We start from the raw sequence: 20,275 nt of genomic DNA, 5'->3' as shown, positions 1-20,275 counted from the left end.
ATTCCTGAATATATGGAGACACCAAACTCTGCTCTCCATGAGCAAAACAAATATTTCTTCTGCCTGCGCAGCCAATAGCATGTGCTTTATCCAACACAACACGAAAATCTTGTTGGAGAACAGAAGTTGGGGCTAGACACTCCAGACATTTGCCTCCAAGCTCGAACCTAGCTTACGCACTGCCTCCAAGCTCGAACCTAGCTTACGCACTGCCTCCATTGTTTGTCGCGAGTTATTCATCCTGCTTTTCCACCGGTTTCTCTGCATTTATATGACATGTTCAAGTGGCTTATAGTGCTTCGCAAATTTAAAAATTGGCATCTTTTCGCCGGGGAGGCCGGATGCGGACATTCAAATTTTTCGAAGAATGAAAAAACCAGTGCGAAGATTATCAAGAGTTAGGAGAAACCGACAGCTCGCCGGTAATGGCTTCTAGTCAGATGGTAGCTTTAGTCGACAAGATATTTAAATTCATATTGAACAGGTAGTGTCTTCATGGTGTGCGCACAGTGTGAACGTTGGTGTGCACACCATGTTTAGAGTGAATGCTCAGGGTTTAACGTCTTACTTAGCAATTTTTCATCATATGATGACAAGAGGTCCTTAGGGTGTGTGATGCAATGTACCTCCGTTTATGCAGGGCGGATTTCCAACGCTCTTTCATTTGGTGCTGCTTCACCGAGGGGACTTGCCAAAGGCAAGAAAGCCCTCTCACTCCACCTATTATACTTAAACGGGTGGACCAGTGGTTACACTATCCTCTTAATGTTGAGCAACAAGAGAGTAAACTGCAACTACCTCTTTCAAAAATGTCAACATTTTCTTTTCTGTACTGGACCCAAACATAAAATCTTACTCTGACTACATGTATACTGAAGTTGAATACAAAATTAGCTATAACGTAAAGTTGGAAGAAAGAAATCCATCAAGTTTCATGAAGATACAGCCAAAACAGTAACATTAGCTGAGCCAAACCCTTACTGATGCAATAAACGAATGAATAGTGGATTTGATCACAAAATTTTTTAAAAAGTGAAATATCAAAATTAGGAGGTTGACATAATCGCATGTTCATAAAGCCAATAAAATTCCATGAAGAAAACTGACACCCGATGACTAAACATTAAAATTCAATCATTTTTTTTAAAATATCAAAATGTTTGATAATTTTTCAAATACGTTTTGTATTAATTTTTGGTACTGTATTTATTTGATTGGTGTTTTACGCCATACTCAAGAATATTTCACTTATACGACGGCGGCCAGCATTATGGTGGGTGGAAACCGGGCAGAGCCCGGGGGAAGGCCACGACCATCCGCAGGTTTTTGGTATTGTAGGACAAAGGGCTGAAGGTTAGACCATCGAATGGACAACATACTCATATCCTTTCACTTTTCCAAAAGTTGGTAAAGAAATGAATATTCTACTTTGAACAGTACCAACTTTTAGAAGAAGTTGGGTATATCGATATACATACCATCTCAAAAGGCTTACACAGGAAAAGTAATCAAAAAAGAAAGCTGGCGATGCATCCATGTGGGTGCTACCTACATGTACCTTATACCTGAATACATGATCAGAAATAACCCTACTGTCATGCAGACATTTTGAATGTTTCTCCATATGTGTTGCATCTCTTACCTAACTATGTCCGTCAATGGGACACCTCTTGGAAATTTGAATAAGCATAGTTTACCATGTGGCATACCATACCCTGGCAGAGCTCTTGAAAACCACAGGTTTTCAGTAGAATTTTACTTTTTTTTTTTTTAAATTAAATTTTTTTAGATTGAGCGCGTTTGGTTTGGTGGGAGCCTATTCTGGTGGGTATGTATAAATTGCCCTGTGGTGAGAACAGACGGTACAAACCGTATGTGAAGACAGGCTTGGAAACAGTAAAACTGCAAGCATGCATTTTTCGTTAATAACATATGTTTGTAGTTAACAGTTAAAAGACAGTCTAGGTTTTTTTCAACTGACTTGCTGAAGACAAGGGCTCTGTTTCACACAAACTTTTTAATTCCAGTAAATTGCTTACGTCGGAGTTTTTTATTTTGTTTAAGAACAGGTTGAAGTGTTTCTATACAAAACTTAAGTCAAAACACTTCATAAGTATAGTATTATGTTGCTTAAGCAAAACAACCGAAGGTATTTGATACTGGGGTGAACACGCAGTGAAGCAGTAATACTGTAGCTGACATATAACCTTATTCCGAGGCCACATACAGATGTAAAATGAATAAAATGAAAGTCCAAAAAATCAAATATTATATCAAAATTCATATGTCTACACCATCAACGTATGTTTATCAAGCCCATGACGTTTCATGTAGATATGTTGAAAAACTGATTAAGGGCTGGCCCAAACACTCTGAGGCTACATATACACACGTGAAGTGAGTGTGAACACACCAGGTCCAAAAACAGAAAAATCAGGTATAATTATCAACATTTTCAAAGCATGTATATTAAACCCAAGAAGTTTATTGACATATCGTGAAAACTTTGACAACAGCTGACCCAAACAAAAAAGCTTACTTCATAATGGTGAGCTAAAGGGGAAATATCCCTAATTATTAAAAATCAGGTAAAATCCCTAATCCTGTTCATCACTGCCACAAAGTTTCATAAAAAAGGCGTTAAAACTGTTTGAATATCTAACCCACACATAAAAAACCTTACCCTGGCCAACAAAAACTGAGTCAGTTGAACCTGATAATTTGAATAAAAATTACAAATATACCGAATTATTTAAAATTATTTATTTCATGGAGGTATTCAAGACAGGCCCATCGTCTCCACGACGTTTCAGCGAGATGGTGCAAAAACTGTGGCAACAGCTAATCCAAACAAAAATCCTTACCCTGGCCCACAATAGTACTGGCTTGGGTAAAATGGTTAAGTCCAAAACCTAAAAATTTAAATAAAAATGCAACATCCCTAATTTATGATCAAAATGAACAAATGTTCAAATCATGTTCATCATTACCACCAAGTTTCATAAAGGTGATGTGAAAACTGTGAGACTAGCAGACCCAAACATAAACCCTTACTCACCTTACCCAAACAAAGCCTTACTCAACTGACCCAAACAGAAAAAGCTTACTCGGACACCAACTCCTCTTTGGTCATCTTACTTGAGCACCTCAACCTCAGGCGGTAACTGTTACATGCAATACAGCTAACACTCCAACTTTCTAGTGGGTACTTCCAGCACCAACTCACTGAAGTGGCCTGTCATATGCAAATCGCTACCTCGCTTGGCGTTCAGCATGGAGGGGGATAGTGCAACGACTGGTTGACCCGTATCAGTATAATGGTTAGGGCGGGGCAGTTTACTTGCCTTCGGTAAGCCTTCTCAGTAAAGCAACACTAGATAAAAGAGCGGTGGAAATGCGTCCTGCAACAAGGAGGCACATTACATGCACTCTAAAGATTCCTTCCTCGTCATACGACAGAAAAATTATTAAGTACGATGTTAAACCTTAAGCACTCACTCGCCCAAATCGCTACCCACCACTGGCCACCCGTGTCGTAAGGGTTGCCACTGGTACCCTATGATTGTCTAAGCAAATGTTCAGCTGACAACAGTTGATCACTGTGTGGATGGTTTCATCCTTGTATACGGTAAGGCACACGCTTCGGTCTGTACTTTGTACAAATATAGATGTAGAAAGCTTTCTACAGATGGCGTGGATACTAGAGAAAATACCAGAGAAAACCAGAGAAAAGTCCAAAAATTAGAAATCTCTGTTTACAGGAGAAGAGAGTGAGGCCACAAAACAGAAATATGACAAATCTGGTTACATTGCCAGAGCAACCTGGTTATTAATACCAGTCTTGTTCTCCTACATATACGTATAGGCCTGTGCACACAAATTGTAAACCCATATGAAAGCTTTCTTGATTACCAATAACAGACTCGCAAACAGCATAAATCTCAACAAAAAAATAGTCTGCAAGATATTGTGGCCCTGCATGGAGGCTTTCTAGAGAAGATGTGTTTACTACAGAAAAGAAAATATAGTTTATCTATCACCTTAATCTTTACATTTTGTCATTTTAGACATATTTTTCAAACATTCACAAAACCAGTAAAACTAAAATCATGCAACAAAAGGCTTAAGCGGAAGCTTACACCAAAACCAATAACGACTTCCTAATAAAAATAATGCTAGTGTATAAGTTTGTCAGTAATAATATATGTACTTCATTTTCTCTGATTGCAGCTGCTATCCAATGTGGCGATCTAATTCAACACTAAGAATATATACACGGCGTTTAGCCCAGGGTTAAGCGGAATTAGACACAACTATAAAGCAGAGTGGCAGAGAGTTAGGGTACTTTGTCCATATATACACGTACTAACAAGAGAATTATACTCATGAAAACTTAGAATAAAGGCGATTGATGGAAGAACCTTGACAAGTTTTTGCAGCAATTACTTGTGACCTTGGTTGAAATCGTCACGTAACACGTATTCAAGTGCTAACAAAGCGAGATATTTACACGCCATATGCAGGACCCTTCAGTAAATGCTATCCAAGTAAAGATGATTTACTGTACAATGTCAAACTTGAAACTATCCCTCTTATGGTAAACTCTGCGAGAGGGGAAACCGTTTTGGCCTTTGTACAAAAATTGGTCCAGATGAGACGTACCATATCGAGAGTGTGTGGTTTCCTTTAAATCAAGCGAAGGTGGGAATACATATTTCACAGCCTTCGCTATATATGGATGGTGTGAAGCTAGAAGATTACCAATGTACCTTTCAGTGAAAGAGTCCGGTCTGGTGAGGATTACTCATTAATATTTTCTGCATGTAGTCTTATTCATTCGAGAACAGGTCAGCCAAAGAAAGTGGGGTGGTGGCTGTACGACCGGTTTTATTAAACATAAATACAATTAGCGATGAAACTATCAATTAAATGTTGTGAGGAATACTAGTACAGAGATTAGAGAAATCCCAAATAGATATGTCCGTATACAGTACGTGTACTTGAGCGTCCAGTTCTTCAATGAAATGTCTGGGAGTTTTTAAGAATCCGCATACAGTTGACGCCTGAATTTTATTGCAATCGCGCAACTTTTCGTTGAGAGAGTAGACAACTTTGGTGGTACAGCTTCTTGAACTCGCAATAAAGCGAGCTTTGTTTGGGAATTTATATCCAGTATAAAATTTGAAAAAACGCTTTTTAGTACATGCCACTGACCTCCGTACGACTTGTGTGATACAAATTCCCCAGGTCCAAAAGTCACACACATGGAATATCAGACTTGAGTAGGGGAGTAATTCCCAAAACTACGTGGCCGAGACTACAATGGTGGTTGCAAAAGCTTCAAGCAGCTAAACTAAAGAAAAAATGCTGCATGTATAATGAAAAAACTTATAACAAAATAGGGCCCACAAAGCCAACCTTACACATTCTGAACCTTTATCTGCATTTTAATAATCAGTACATGTGTTTGAATAGTTTTCTGTAGTCTTGTGCAGGATGCTTTCTTCTCGGTTTTAGGTCTTAAATATTTATTTGATCGGTGTTTTACGCCGTACTGAAGAATATTTCAATTATACAACGGCGACCAGCATTATGGTGGGAGGAAACCGGGCACTCAGGGGGAAACCCACGACCATTTCAAGGCCGATAGTCAAAGACACCAAAATGATATGCAAATACATGTATACTGTTCACATTGTGCGCTGATAATCGTCAAAATACACCAGTATACCGAGCCCTTCGTTTTACAAGACATGCACATCAGTCATGTTAATGGGCATTTGCATGAATGCATTAATGAATGATAATGTTTTAACGGAAAGCATTGATGAAAGAATGAATGAGGGAATGGTTGAGGGTTAATGCTATTTTGGCAATATTTCAGACACATCGTGGCGAAGACAACTTATACTGAACACAAATATATTTATTTCATTGGTGTTTCTCGCTGTACAAGAATACTTCACTTATACGACGGCGGTCAACATAATAGTTGGAGGAAACCGAGCACAGCACGGGAGAAAAACTCACGCCCATCCGCAGGTTGCTGAAATACCTTCCAACGTACGGCCGAAGAGGACGCCAGCATGAGCTGGACAAACTCACAGCGACTAGAGGTTTCTGTGTCATTACGCTGCGTCCACGCACTAACCAAGTGAGCCACGGAGGCCCCCTAAACAATAATATAAACGCATCGCCCAATATTTTGATGAAATTAACTGCCTTATCAAATTCATTTTAATACCATTTTTCAGAAGGGGGTGGAGGGGGCATAAAATAGAGGCGGCAGTAATTGATGGAAACAGACAAAATATGGTAACGTTGAGGCAGGTTGGAAAAGAGGGGTGGGGTTTGGGAAACGGGGTGGGGTCAGTTTGGGAAATTCCACACTTCAGCACCGAGTATATCCGCCGTTTGCCTGCTGCACTGAAACACATCGTCGTCGCATAGACCTGATGAGATGGTCAATTGTGACTTGCAGAATGTTTTCCCATTCCTGTGTGAGGGCCAAAAGCCACTCCGCGATGTTACCCTAAACTGGAAGTCGCCGACGAACACACCGGTCGAGGACCTCACACACGTGTTCACATTTGCTGACAAATTGGCTTTGTGTAGATGAAAACAGGATTCCTCTGAAAACAGAACACGCCGCCATCGTGCCGAAGAGCAACGAACATGAATGTTAACCCAGTCGGGCAGACTCTGCCCTCGCGCAGGGGTAAGACCTATACCATGGAGTGGTCTACGGGCTCGCCAACTGGCTTCTCTGAGGGGATTCCCAACAGTTTGAGGGGAAATACGGTTATTAAATATGGAGCCCAACTGTTTTCATTAACTGTAGCAGTGGCTTCATGAAACGGTCATGGTAGGAGGTCGTTACACGCGTTTGATGGGCATGCGTGCGATTAGCTGTCGTGCCGAATTCTTCATGTCGTCTTCTGAGCTGACAGCTTTAAGGGTCATGCCAGCGTTGAGCATGCCGATGAAGCGCTCTGGCTGGTTTTTGTGGCAACTGTGGCATCTTGCCTGCTGACAGAACTTGTACTGTAACGGGTGGCCTTTTGTACGCAAAGGAGCGTCACGGAAGGCCTTACAGATCACTGAATACTACAGATAGGGTCACGCCTGTCTGACTGATCAAAATGGTGGATAGACCTGAGATCGGCAACACTACGGTTTTGGAGAATAGAATGTACACTCCATTCTTCGGTACTATATTGACGAAAAAAAAGGACAGTATTATCTTGTGAAATACTGCAAAAACAAAGTGTTACGTTTGTTCAGTATAGAATTATGAAACTGTTATAGCTTTCGGATAATAACGGAAACAAGAATTAAAAACGAAAATACGACGGTATAAAGAAAAAAAGTCAAAATCAGACAGCCTACTACTCCTTAGATTTAAATCCAAATGGCAGTTTAAGTTGACAGGACATTTGATTCATGTGGTCATACACAACGTATCCTTCAACCACATGTAGGATGCCTCTTTACCCACTCTAATATTTATTTATTTGATTATTCCATTTACACTCATTAACGCTCAAAAATATTCCAATCAAATAATACGCATTCAAAGACAATAAGACCAGAACTTTTTTCCAGAATTTTATGTATTATTTCGCGTCGGTATGCACATTTTCAAAGCATGATCACAGCACATAGGTTTTAGTGAAAACTGTATTATAGTTGACCCAAATACTGCGTTACCATGCAGATGTCCACAACTGGATAATTTTGAAAAAATATCAAAATTGAGAAGTCTACTTCTTCAAAGTATGCTCATTAGGCACCTGTAATTTCACGAAGATGTAACGAGAACTGTAAGACTTTGACCCAAATAGAAAACCTTTTTCTCGACTAGAAGTATACTGAATTTGAATAGAAAATTATCTACGGGAAAGTTACGGGATCATCAACATTATAGGGTTGGTCTTGGTTTTAGAGATATTTTGATTAAAAGGTAAGCAGATTTTATAATTTCTTGTATTCAGCTTGGCCACGCTGGGCAAACTCGGATTGATACACTCAAAAATTCAATCTTTAACAGAAAGTTTGTTGTCCGAGTGATACTAAGATTAATGTATATATAGGCATATTGCATGTAAGAATGTTTCTCGATCAAGGATATTTATTTCTTTGATCGGTGTTTCACGCCGTACTCAAGAATATTTCACTTGTACCACGGAAGGATATTAAATTTCAAAACCTATATGAAATTTTTATTCAGGTAAATTGTCCTCAAATGGAAGAATGGTTGTTTACCGATCAGTGCAATTTGTTGTACCAATAACAATTGGATTATGCCGTCACACCACATGCTTGTATATGGAGGTAAATTCAGTATACTTGAATATAGTTTAAATACCTGTGATAACATAACTCCTTTATTAAACCGTTAGAAGCCGAGACTGGTATACTGGTACGTCTTACAAGAGTTTTTTTTTCGGGTCAAATTTCATTTTATTTAAAATGAATTTTATTTATTTACTTATTTGATTGGTTTTTCACTCAGACGACGGCGGCCAGCATTCTGGGACACTGGGAGAAACCAGCGACCATTCGTAGGTTGCCAGGTCAGAGTTTAGATTTCTCTTGTAGCTGTAAATTTGGTATAGAATTCCTACATATAGAAAACATACCCATTAAATTGTGATAACGGCCTTTTTTTATAACCTTATAACAAATAAGGGGGAGGGGAGAGAGAATTGCATTAGATTAAATCTTACCCCATACAGAATCAAAGGAAGCTGCAAATCCAAACCTTTATTTTCCATTTGCACTAGAAAAAGCTGACGGTCCTGTTCGGCAAGCAACTAACTGCACTCACGTGTTACGGCCTGTCTTGCTAAACCATTCAGCAATGTTGGAGGAGTCGGTCTAGACCATAAATATTCTTGAAAGTCCAGAAATTCGGAATCCACAAAACGAGCCTTGGAAAACGCGCTGCCTCTGTTCTCAAACTGTTGCCCACAACTGACCAGTCGCCACACACGGCCAGGTTTAGCTCATGATCACATGACCCGAATGTCCTGCGTGCTCAACCACACCAAATAAGACCAGCGACTGAAGTCTAACGTCACATGCTCCAACCTACCAGTCAAAAGCAAAAGGTCATTGTTTCTAAATCCCGCTCACGGGGTTACAACTGTTTTAGTCCTATACAGGACCTATATCTGCATGATTATATATTTATTTGCTTATTGTCCACCTGTATCTCTCTCCAATTGCAGTTGTATTACAGAAAGATATAATCATAATTTGGAATTTTGGACAATGCCTTCAATCTTCTTGTACTCATATGCAATTATTCTTGAGACAAGCTCGCTTTTTTTTTTGAGGGGGGAGGGGCAAATGTATAGAGTGTTTATGGCGCAAGCTGTTTGGATATTTACTCTCGAATAATACATACAAAACAATTGTACATATTCCCAGTTCTCTTTTATTTGTTTTATTTCACTTATACGACGGCGGCCAGCATCAATTTTTGTTTTTCATATGTAAAATAAAATGAGATTGACATACATGTATAAAGGAATTGCACATATTTACCAGAGAATTGTTGGCCTACGTATGTGAAATAAGCTTATTGTACCTAAGCCTATATGTCAACTTGTTTTATACATATGTGGAAATCTCTTGCACATATGTAGAAATCTTCTGGACATATGTTCAAATAAAAGTATAAAAGATTTCCAGGCCTGTATAGGTACAAAAGTTTTCGGCAATAAATGTACAGATAAATCGAGGGTTTTAGACATATATGTATGTTAAGAACAATTTGGACATATGCCTACATGTATGGGTGTATAATTATAGAATAAATATCAGAACGACTTGCAATATTCTATGGTTGTACAAAACTAGAGCAGCAAAGCTTTGATTTGAACTGATGGCTCAAATTCACACAGTATTGACTTATCCCAACACTGAATTAACAGTCAATTCAACCAATCAATAGCTGGCTGGCCTCACCGTTTGCCCGCAAGAGCATGGGGCGGTCAGCTGACTGGTGAGTCATGTGACCCGATAAAATGGCGGCGGCATTGGTATACGGGAAGCAAGGCTGTGCGCTTTCTCTGTCTTTAGTGTACTTAGTTATCTTCTTGGGAACATCATTATGTGACAGAAAGGTAAGTTATCCTGAACATTTATATGGTTGAGAGCTGGAGTTATACTCAAATACATCATATATAACATTTCATATTAAAACTGTCTTCAAATCTACCGTACATGTAGGCCTACAGCTGTATACATCACTACATGTACGCCTATAAATTGAGATGTCACAAGATCATTTGTCAAGTACATGCATGTAGGGTCTACATATCACAAAAAGTGGAAACTCAAGTTAAAAGCGATCAAACTTGAAGAGGTGCAGAAATATCAGCTGTGTTTTGAAAACATACCGGTTGTAAAATTTATAATGTTATGTATCAGATAAATGAGTGGGTTTTTGACTTTTTGTATATGAAATTAAGGGTGCCTTCATGTGGCATTTGTCGGAGAATGTGCACATCTTTATTTGACTGTATCTTCGTCCCAATGTTAAACAGCACAACAACCAACCTATCAAAATACTCTTCAGTGAGTGACTAACATATAGAGCACACAAACCGTATTAAGACTGTCCACTATGGATAGGCCCCGGGTAGCTATTTCAGCTAATGTCTCTATGCTGGGCTGGCAGAGTATCATAGCCACAGCAGCAGCCCATGGTGAACCATACACTTTTCACACCAAGTGCTATAAAACTTTTCTAAATGGTCTAACAGTTCAATACAGACATTTACTATGGCTGTTACCGCTCAGCTCCCCTGCACACACAACATCCCATGTATATTTCACTTATTAAAGACACACAAGACCAAAATTCACCTCACAGTCATCGCTAAAGCAGCAGTCATCTTGCCTTCACCACAGTTATGGGTCTTAAAAAAGTTGTCGTTCCTAGATGGCGCATGCGTATTAAACCTGAAAAAACGAACCGAATGTCTGCCTTGTCTAGAAATAGTTGGCCGTGTCGTGAATATGGGGCTGGTTGGCCATTACGGAATGGAATGCCCCTGGGATGTTTCATGTGCGGGTGAGCTGAGAGGTGAGAGCTAAAGACAGCTGTTTTGGACTGCAGCCATTCTTTAGAAAAGACTTACCAGAAATGGCGTGAATCAGTCTATGGTTTACTGTTGATTGCCCCTGTGGCTATGATACTCCGCCAGCCCAGTATAAAGAGAAGTCTACCTGGGTCTACACTATGGACAAGAGCGTGCAGAACATTCTAAATTTTAAACTTGATGACGCAGACTATGGCACAAAAAAACCTTGTGCATCCCTATAGGCATCCTACCCATATTTTTGGAAAATTTTGACAACAACAGTGTCAAATTAATATTGGTTACATTTGTTTTGTTGTTTAATGATAGGAAATGTGATTTTTTCAAAAATATAATTTAATTTCTCTATCTTGTAACATTTTCAGATATTGTTATAATAGAGATTTTCATCCTTGATTTGCACAATGTAGAAAAGATAGTTTTTTAAGTTTAGTTTTTTTTTTGTTAGATGTGATGACATTTGCTCCAAACCATGATTTTGAAAGTTCTAGTTTTGCCCTTTATCTCTGTCCATGTAATATTGAGTACAATAAATTTCATTGAAACAAATTTGATTTTTTACAATTATGTGCATTCTTTTTATGTTTATTTGTAGTTGACAACAACATATAACCCTGGTTGCAACATATCAGCATGTTTGCCAAATTTCAATGGCAGTGCCCTGAACATAGCATATGTAAAAGCAGAGAGCGAAAATGACACTCTTCATTACCTGTTCAGTTCTGTGGGAGTCCCATCTGTGTTGGTTCTAAAGACAGACCCTGGGTCAGGAAATGCCATTCATATAGACTGGGAGAGCTTGGTCTCAGAGAATCAGACATTACCAGGGGCTGTCAGCTGTTCACAGAAAGTTCTCTATTCATTTGGCGTCGCATTTACAAAGGTATGTGAGTCAAGCAAAGACAAGGTGAATTTGTGGTTTTGTTTAGATTCTCCAAGAATTATGCAATCCATTTCTGGTTATTCATATTACCAGAGCCAGTTGTTTTGCAGTTAAATCTTAATACCAGTCTCTTCCTAAATTCAGTGGCGTGTTCGTCTGGAGACAAGCTAATGCTGGAGTTTAAAAAGTCCTTATTCCCTAATTCATCGGTCCTTTCACAAGTTTGGAAGATGTTTATTCTGGTGTATTCTGAGGGCATTATGCTGTGTAGACTGATAAAATTCTACTTTTTGTGAAGCCCTGAAATTGGCGGAGCCAACCAGTGGAGATTTTGTCTCCAAAATCAAATTAAAAAGGTGCATGAATCACACAGAAAATTTCCCTTTCATATGGGTAGTGGTTGAAGGAATTAGGATAGTAACCACTGGTCCAAAAGGTTAAAGCACTAAATATGTGTATGTATCGTAGTTATAGAAGACTGTTGGGTACACTTGGTTTAAAGGAGAAGAAAATTTAAATATTAATCAAATACCATTGAAAATAGTATGCATTTCCTCACAGATGCATACCATAAAAAAAAATTCTAATATGTACCTCAAGTTGATAAATTATAAATAAAGTCAGAGCCAAAATCCGCTGTGGGCGACTCCATTTTGCCTAAGAACTAGTCCTGAAATTTTCTGTGTGAGGAGGAGAATTGTCGTCGGAAACCGCCGAAGTGCAGTTCGTACATTTCTGGTAGAACTCTTCTTCCCAGAAGGTAGCAAACAGTACAGTTCGTTTTCAGTTTGACGATCAGGAAACTGGAATGTTGGATGTAGGTTCCGAGGTTACACAAACAAGCTGTCAGTATTTCTGACTCTCATTGGCTGAGAGGCAACACACCCCGAGCATAAATTACAGGGTGTTAGGGATGGAGGACGCGATGGACTATGCCAGCTTTGCCGTTTTCAGGCTTTACGTGTATGGCAAGGAAAAATCGCAAAATTATGCAACAGGCACCACCAGATATTAAAAAACTGTGCTCTTTTCAGCCTATAGTGTCATGTTTTTAAGTTTTCTTCTCCTTTAAAATACGCAAATATGCCTACATAGAAGCCTCTTATTATTCTCCTTAAATATGGTATGATAATGTGTGATAAATTTCTTTAAAAAAGTACTTCACTGTTGGGATTAAAAGGTGTGATTTTAAGGCCTTTATGTGCTTCTGACAGTGTGTTTTGACAGGTCAGAGGTTAAATATGGTAATATAACTTCAGTGGGTAACGGCTATAAAGCCAGATGCACATACACTGTATGCTTTTCCACCTTACTGGGTATAAAGATAGTGAATCTCAGAAATTAATATCAATGCGTAAGGTCGTTGTACACATCTTCTCTTCCAGCTTTTTGAGTACAATGACACTAGCGATAAGGCCAACATGATGTTCAACGATGACGTGGAGGAGGGAGTTGTACATAAGTTTGAGAGTTTCCTGTGGGATGCAATAGTGGACCATGATAAAGATGCCAAGCTGAATACTGTGATTTTTAATACATCCGTATCCATGGAGAATTCCACATCTTTTATGAATGGATCTCTATCTCTCAAGGTATGAGTGTTTGGCTCTATCTTCTGCCAGTTCTGTAAGGTATTTATTTAGAATGTTTACTGACGGGACATTATCACACATAACTTTGGGAAAGGTCAAACAGCAGCCCCCCTCACCCCCACCCCCCCCCCCCCCCTTCCCAAATTGTTTTGCTATCAAAAATTCTCATTGCTTTTGTATTCATGAAAATTTGCAGATCAGGTTCTATTGAATCTATTATTAGCCCTTATCATAAGGTACTCAAGGTAAAAGGGAAACAACTGTTGGAAGGGTTCATGAATTTATTTGTTTGTTTGATTAGTGTTTTAGTGTACTAAGAAGTAATGTACTTGCAGCATTATGGTGGTTTAAAGTGGGTAGATCCAAGGGGAAGAATGGTACATGTAGAGAAAGCTTTGGAGTATAGAATAAAAACAGTGAGATATTAAATTAACTTAAATTTGGTTAGGAAGTCATTGGATGATGGAAGCACCTGTTTTGTGAATGCTAATTTGTTGATTGGCTTATTGCCACAAAATTACATGTTCTATTATTAATTTATGTGTTATTAGCTTGAGTTACATTTAAATGGTTGATAAACAAGGCACTTGTAATGAATTAAAGTTATAACACTAAGGTGCACTGGTTGGAGTCTTTCTCCTGTTTGTTTATTTGTTTTAATGGTTCACCATGATGCACATGTAATGTGTAAAGAGGAATGCATGTAAAAACATCTTGGAATGTTAGATATTTAACCTTTTGCATAGAATCTGTGGCACGCCATTCTAATGTACATGTGCCATTGTTCAGTTCACAGTGTTTAACCACACAGGCAGGACCCAGGATGCTCTTCCCCATCTCCTCTACAATGACAACATCACCCAGCTAGACTTCACCCTAAACAAGATTAGCCCACTGTACAAGCAGTCACGGTTTGGCCTGGAAGTGGTGGTCCTCAGTGAAGACAGCCCCAGTAGTGTCCCCACAGATTTTCACACAGAACAGTCTATAGATGATGAATATACACCTGGTGTTTTCAAGGTAGCGTAACTGTTATACTGTGAATAATGAGGTAACTAAGACGTAAGCCAGACTACTGTAATTCTTCAACCTATTCACATGTTTGCAAGGTGTGTATTTACTGTAAAACATGAGTTTAGCCAAAAATTTCTGGCCGTAAAGTTTAGCTGATTTGAGTGGCCAGAGAAGATGACAGGAGAGAGTGATCAGCCCCAAGCTGTGCACAAAAAAATGTTGTTTTTTTTGACCCGTGAAATAACTGCGGAAAATGATTTAAAATTTCCCCCATCGGCTATATCCGCACAGTCTGATTTGGGGGCGGCATGACTTATGAGATATTAGCCCCCCTACCGTTAAACTTCATCAAGGCTTAGGTTGCTAATCCGCACCGTATGGGGGTTGACAGTGAAGCTGACCAGTCCTGACCAAATAAGGTGAATAAAGTATCAAGCGACAAGTACAATAAACCTGTGTATTCCAAAAATGTCCATCCTAAACAGGCTACTTGACGTATCACTTCTCAGGTTGACAGGCTAAATTTGTGGGTTACACTTGCTGGCCTCAATTAAAGGGGCAAATGCTTTGTCCAGGCTACGTGGAGGTCGTCCGATGACAGCCCTATCCGGGGGACGGTGGTGTCTGTTCACAGCCCCGTAAATAAGTTTAACAGATCTTTTTGTGAATACAGCTGTGTGGTGATTCGACTAAAGCTAACAGTTGCATGTTCGGTGAAGTGTGAGCATCTTAATTGGTCTTGTCACAGGCAGGTACAATCTTGTGAACACACTCCTCAGACCCCCATTGCCTCTAGCTGTCTCCAATTACCAAGAATCATCATTAGACACAAGGAGTCATTTGACACACTTTTTAAAATCATTGGCTAAACTCAACGTGATGTATGGTAAGAATATTCTGAAGGTTTTTTTTTTTTTTTTTGTAGACTGATAAAATTATACTTTTGATGAAGCCCTGAAGATGGCCAATCCAACCAATATAGTGTTATCTCCAAAATCTAATTATAAACGTGCATAAATTGCACAATAAAGTTGCTCATTCACATGGGAAAGGGTTGAGTAATTAGGGTAACAATTGTTTTCTTGTAATACTTGAGTACTATGTTACCCCAAAAAGTAGGAATGAAAAATTTCAGACATCATTATTCTCTATTTCTGTGCAAAGAGCCATAACTGTCAAACTGTAAATCACGATAGCCTATTAAATGTGAATGGGGCTTACCAGTTGGGGATTTGAACCAGCGACTTTTGGGTTTCCACTGCATACTTATATCAAGCCCTGCTGCATTTACCCCTATTCATGGCCTTCTGACTTCTAGTAAAGGAGAATCCACCAAAGGATTATAACATGTTGTATAGCTAATCCAGCTCGTAACACAATTTTCTCTCAAGCCTGGAGATGCTGGCCCTCCCTGTTACATAAACAGTTACTGCCAGGATATAATTCCTGCTGTTCTTGTCTGCCTGTGGCCAGAAACTGTTCTCGTCGAAGCTAATCTGCATCTAACCAATGAGGTGGCTTGAATCCAGTTCATGCTGCTTTGTCAGCTACGTTAAGTTAGGCGTTTGTTAAGGTACCTGTTGGAGGTGGTTTACTCTAGGCGCTCCAGTAGCTGCAGTTTCCTCTACCCTACATATTGATGGCCATCAGATAAGTGAAAAATTCTTGTTATTTCATTTAACACCATTGAAGAAACAAACAAATTCCTCTCCTCAGGTAACAAACTGGGTAACAAACAAAGCTGAGAAGAAGGATGAAGGTTTCATCCAGTGGAAGCCTGTCTGCTACGTTCGTCCGTCACGGAGCCGCTCAGATGCCACCTACGTGAGGACGTACACTCTGATGTACAAGGAACAAGACACGAACAGGAGTTTACCGCAGCTGGAGGAAACCATCCTGTACGCTTACTATGGCCAGAAACTGAGCGAGTACAAACTGGCCATGACACTCTCTAATGTGTCGTTTGGCCTCAGCAAAGACGGCTTTTACACTGCATCTAACTACACAGTATGGTAAGGATGCGCAGCTTTTACTGTGTACCTAGTGTAATCGTTTTCTCTTTGAATAATGTATGACTTATCTTAGTCTATTGTACTCTGTGCTAAGTTTATATCTTAAAGTAAAAAAAAAAAAGTGTCATTGGTATATTCCTACTCTCCTTATGCAGAGGATCGTAGCTGTAATTCTACTTAACCGGTAGGGTAGGATGGTCTGGTTTAGAGAGACTAGTATATTCCCAGCATGATTTGTGTCCACAAGTGCATGTGCACAGAGAATGACATAATTGTGTCACGTGGACCTTCACTTGCAGAGGTGACTAATGGGACTTGGCAGAGGTGACTAACGGGACTTGGCAGAGGTGACTAACGTCAGTAGTCAGTAGTCAGTAGTTTGCAAGTGTATGCCCTGCCAAGTATTTCTGAACATGTGTTAAAGTGTCCTAGCACATTTGATAGGTACTTCGATATTTCTTCTTGTGGAAAGTTGAATGTTCCTATTGTCATAGAATTAGCTAAATCTTAATCTCTGCATTCTGCTTTGTTAACAGGACGGCCAACATTGGATACGGATCACCGCCTATAGACTCTGTTTCTCTGTTAGTTATCGGAATCATATCAGCGGGGTTAGGCCTGCCTGTTCTCATCATCATGTTTGGTGGAATTTATGTCTGTGTGAAAAAGAAGAAAAAGGGCACAACGACACAGGTCGATGTGGGGCCTGGCTATTCTTCTGTCAATTCTTAAGTATAGGCTTGTCCAGTATTAACTTAAAGATGACATGCCAAGTTCAGGATGGGCTTATCTGCTCAGGTGCTTTCCGGATATATATTGGACAAGCTCAGCATCCCTTGTAACATGTGTCAAAATCCTGCAGTTATATTTTCGTATTTGCACATCTATCACTGACAAAGTTTTCATTCTTTCCCTATGTACTCCCTGTGTTATCAGGATGCAGATGTTTTCTCATATCTGCCAAAACCAAATGGAAAAGTTTTGTGTGATAACATTGTCAGGCTTTGAACGGTTAACTGTTGATAAGGTTTAGCTGTAGATTGGTAGACTTAAAGTTGCCATGATAGTTATACATGAAGGTGTGTAAAGATACAAGATCTTCGTGAAAATCATCGCCAGATAATCCATTATCCATAGTAATGGTGTTTGGACAGAATATGAATAAACATAACTCATTTTCCAAGTTTTGTAGAGATGTGCAATTCCTGCTCCCATTCAAACCTCAGGAGCAATGAAGGTGGCCAAAATCAGTTTGGTTTAATGATGTTGATCAAATGTTGGTTGATGTTAATGGGGTTAATTGTGATCAAATATTGGTTAATGTAAAGAATATAAGTTTGGTTTATCATATATTTGATCAAATATTGGTTGATGTAGGGAAGATCAATTTTCTTAGTTTTTAATCAAATGTCGGATGATAAATATAACAGGATGAGATATAAACGCTATCTACTTCTAGACGGAAGGGAATTTCCCTTCAGTCTAGTGGTAGAAGCAAGGACTCCGAACCCAGAGATCACTGGTTCAAATCCTCAGCTCCTATGCCCCGTCACATAATTAGGAAAGTGCTGTTTTCTGAATACATGTACCACTCCTGTCCTGCAAATGCTCCAAAGTTAGGTTGTGGGACTTGCACATAATGCTAGTCTAAAATGAGACTCAACGAAACAACTTTAGTGCTAATGTGTAGAAAAACATTTTTTTTTTCTCAAAAATCGTATAATTGTTTACAATGTACTCAGGGATTCTGCATTCCTCTCTGTGTGAACTACATTGTACTGTTGGATATCACATGAACAGGCTCAACCAAAAATGTTGTTGTTTTGGGAATTATTATTTTTATTTGGCTGGACAACAGGTAAATGTGAACCAACATTAATGCAGAAGAAGCAGTTTCATCCTTAAGTTTTCAAAATTTTATGTTGGGCTTTTCCCCAAATGGTATGTGGACTTACATTTAACCTTATACAGTTTCTGTGATAAACTTTCGGAATATAAAGACAGGTTAGCCTCACATATTATGTTGTAGTATACTGTAACTTTTTAAATTATGTAAATTTACACAGGTACATTTTATTGACCACTGCTGTAATTCTTCAACCTTTTCACATGTTCACAAAGTGTCTATGCAAGCATATTCTGAAGGCTTTATTCTGTGTAGACTGTTAAATTATACTTTTTATGAAGGCCTGAAATTGGCCGATCCAACCAATGTAGTTTTGTCTTCAAAATCAGATAACAAATGTGCATAAATTGCACTGAAAGTTGCTCAACATGCGAAAAGGTTGAGGAATTAGGGTAGTTCAGTGTTCGTATTTGTAATTGATCAGAGTTCCTCATACCATGTACATAGTCATTGCGGTGTCAAATATGTTGTACATTTTCACCTGTCCCTGTAAATAAGGCTTTTAACTTCTGTAAAAAATATATTATCGGGTACATATTTTGTTGAAATATAAATTTATTTAATGACAATATACTGTACCTAAATGTATATGAATACAACTGAGAATTAAGAAAAAATATGACAATAAATGTGTTTTTTTGATAATCTGCCGAAAATAAACATTCCTTTTTAAGAACAATGAGCTTGCTTGACTTGTTAACATGTAGAAAGCAAGGTTTATGTGTCATGATATATTGATAGAGCATTGACATGACTGGGGAAAAGAAAGGCACCTCACCTGGGAACAATCTACATAAAGTACAACTATTCTCACACAGAGAAGTCAGCAAGGTTGATGTGAGGAGCAGGTTTTAACTTGGGCATGGAATTCGTACATTCTCACTGTTTGTAAAGCTTCTGACAATAGAGGCGTTTCAAGTTTAAGCTCTTTTATTGATGAAAGTTAAAATGTCTAACTTTATCATTTGACATGTCATTAATGTTAGGCAACTATTTCTGGTCACATTTACTATGATATGGACATCTGAGAAAGTTTCAAAAAAAGTAACTTAAAATTAGACGAATGATGGAGAAAATTGAGAAGCTGAAGGTTTGTGAACTTGATAAGGAAACAGGTGACGTGCCTACAGAAAAGGGTGACACTGGTGATCAGTAAATTAATGTTAACAAATGTTGCCTAACATTATTCACAAGTCACACGGCACTGTAGGACTGTTTTTACATTTGCTCCAAGTCGAAACTCCCCTATTGGTTGACACTGTTTGCGTGGTTGTTTGCTAACGGTTTTTAAAGACATGATGTATTTAAACATATGATTGGTGTTTCACGCCGAACTCAAAAATATTCCACTTATACACCGGTGGCCAGCATTATGGTGAGAGGAAACTGAGCAGGAGGCCAGGAAAACCCATGACCATCCACAGGTTGCTGGCAGACCTTCCCACTTATGGGCAGAGAGGAAACCAGTATGAGCTGTACTTGAACTCAGAGCAACCCCATTGGTGAGAGGCAGCTGGGTTATTGCGCAGTGTTGGTGTTTTAACCTCTTCGGCCACAGTGGCCCCCTTTAGAGACCTGTCTTCCTCCAATAGACGGTGTACATCACATGTAACTTGCCAAAGGCTGGTGGTTTACCCCAGGCACTATCGTCCTGTTAGTAAAAAACTCTTGAGTATTGCATTAAACAGCACTCAAATAAATGAAAATCCATCAATGAGATTGAAATGGATTGGCATGGACGTTTTTCTGAATTA

At 39.0% G+C, this 20,275-nt stretch overlaps 1 protein-coding gene across 1 annotated transcript; it reads left to right on the top strand.

Moving 5' to 3' along the window:
• Positions 1-10,032: 10,032 nt before the first annotated feature.
• Positions 10,033-19,200, top strand: LOC135472787 (glycosylated lysosomal membrane protein-like). Its single transcript, XM_064752454.1, has 6 exons — positions 10,033-10,133; positions 11,710-11,997; positions 13,383-13,589; positions 14,379-14,609; positions 16,320-16,615; positions 17,152-19,200. The coding sequence occupies exons 1-6, from the start codon at positions 10,035-10,037 to the stop codon at positions 17,345-17,347; spliced, it is 1,317 nt and encodes a 438-aa protein (XP_064608524.1). The 5' UTR covers positions 10,033-10,034; the 3' UTR covers positions 17,348-19,200.
• Positions 19,201-20,275: the final 1,075 nt, after the last annotated feature.

This window comes from Liolophura sinensis, chromosome 8 (assembly GCF_032854445.1).
Source record: "Liolophura sinensis isolate JHLJ2023 chromosome 8, CUHK_Ljap_v2, whole genome shotgun sequence".
Lineage (NCBI taxonomy): Eukaryota > Metazoa > Mollusca > Polyplacophora > Chitonida > Chitonidae > Liolophura > Liolophura sinensis.
Note: the sequence above shows the minus strand (reverse complement) of the source record. Positions and strands in the feature narration are given on the sequence as shown.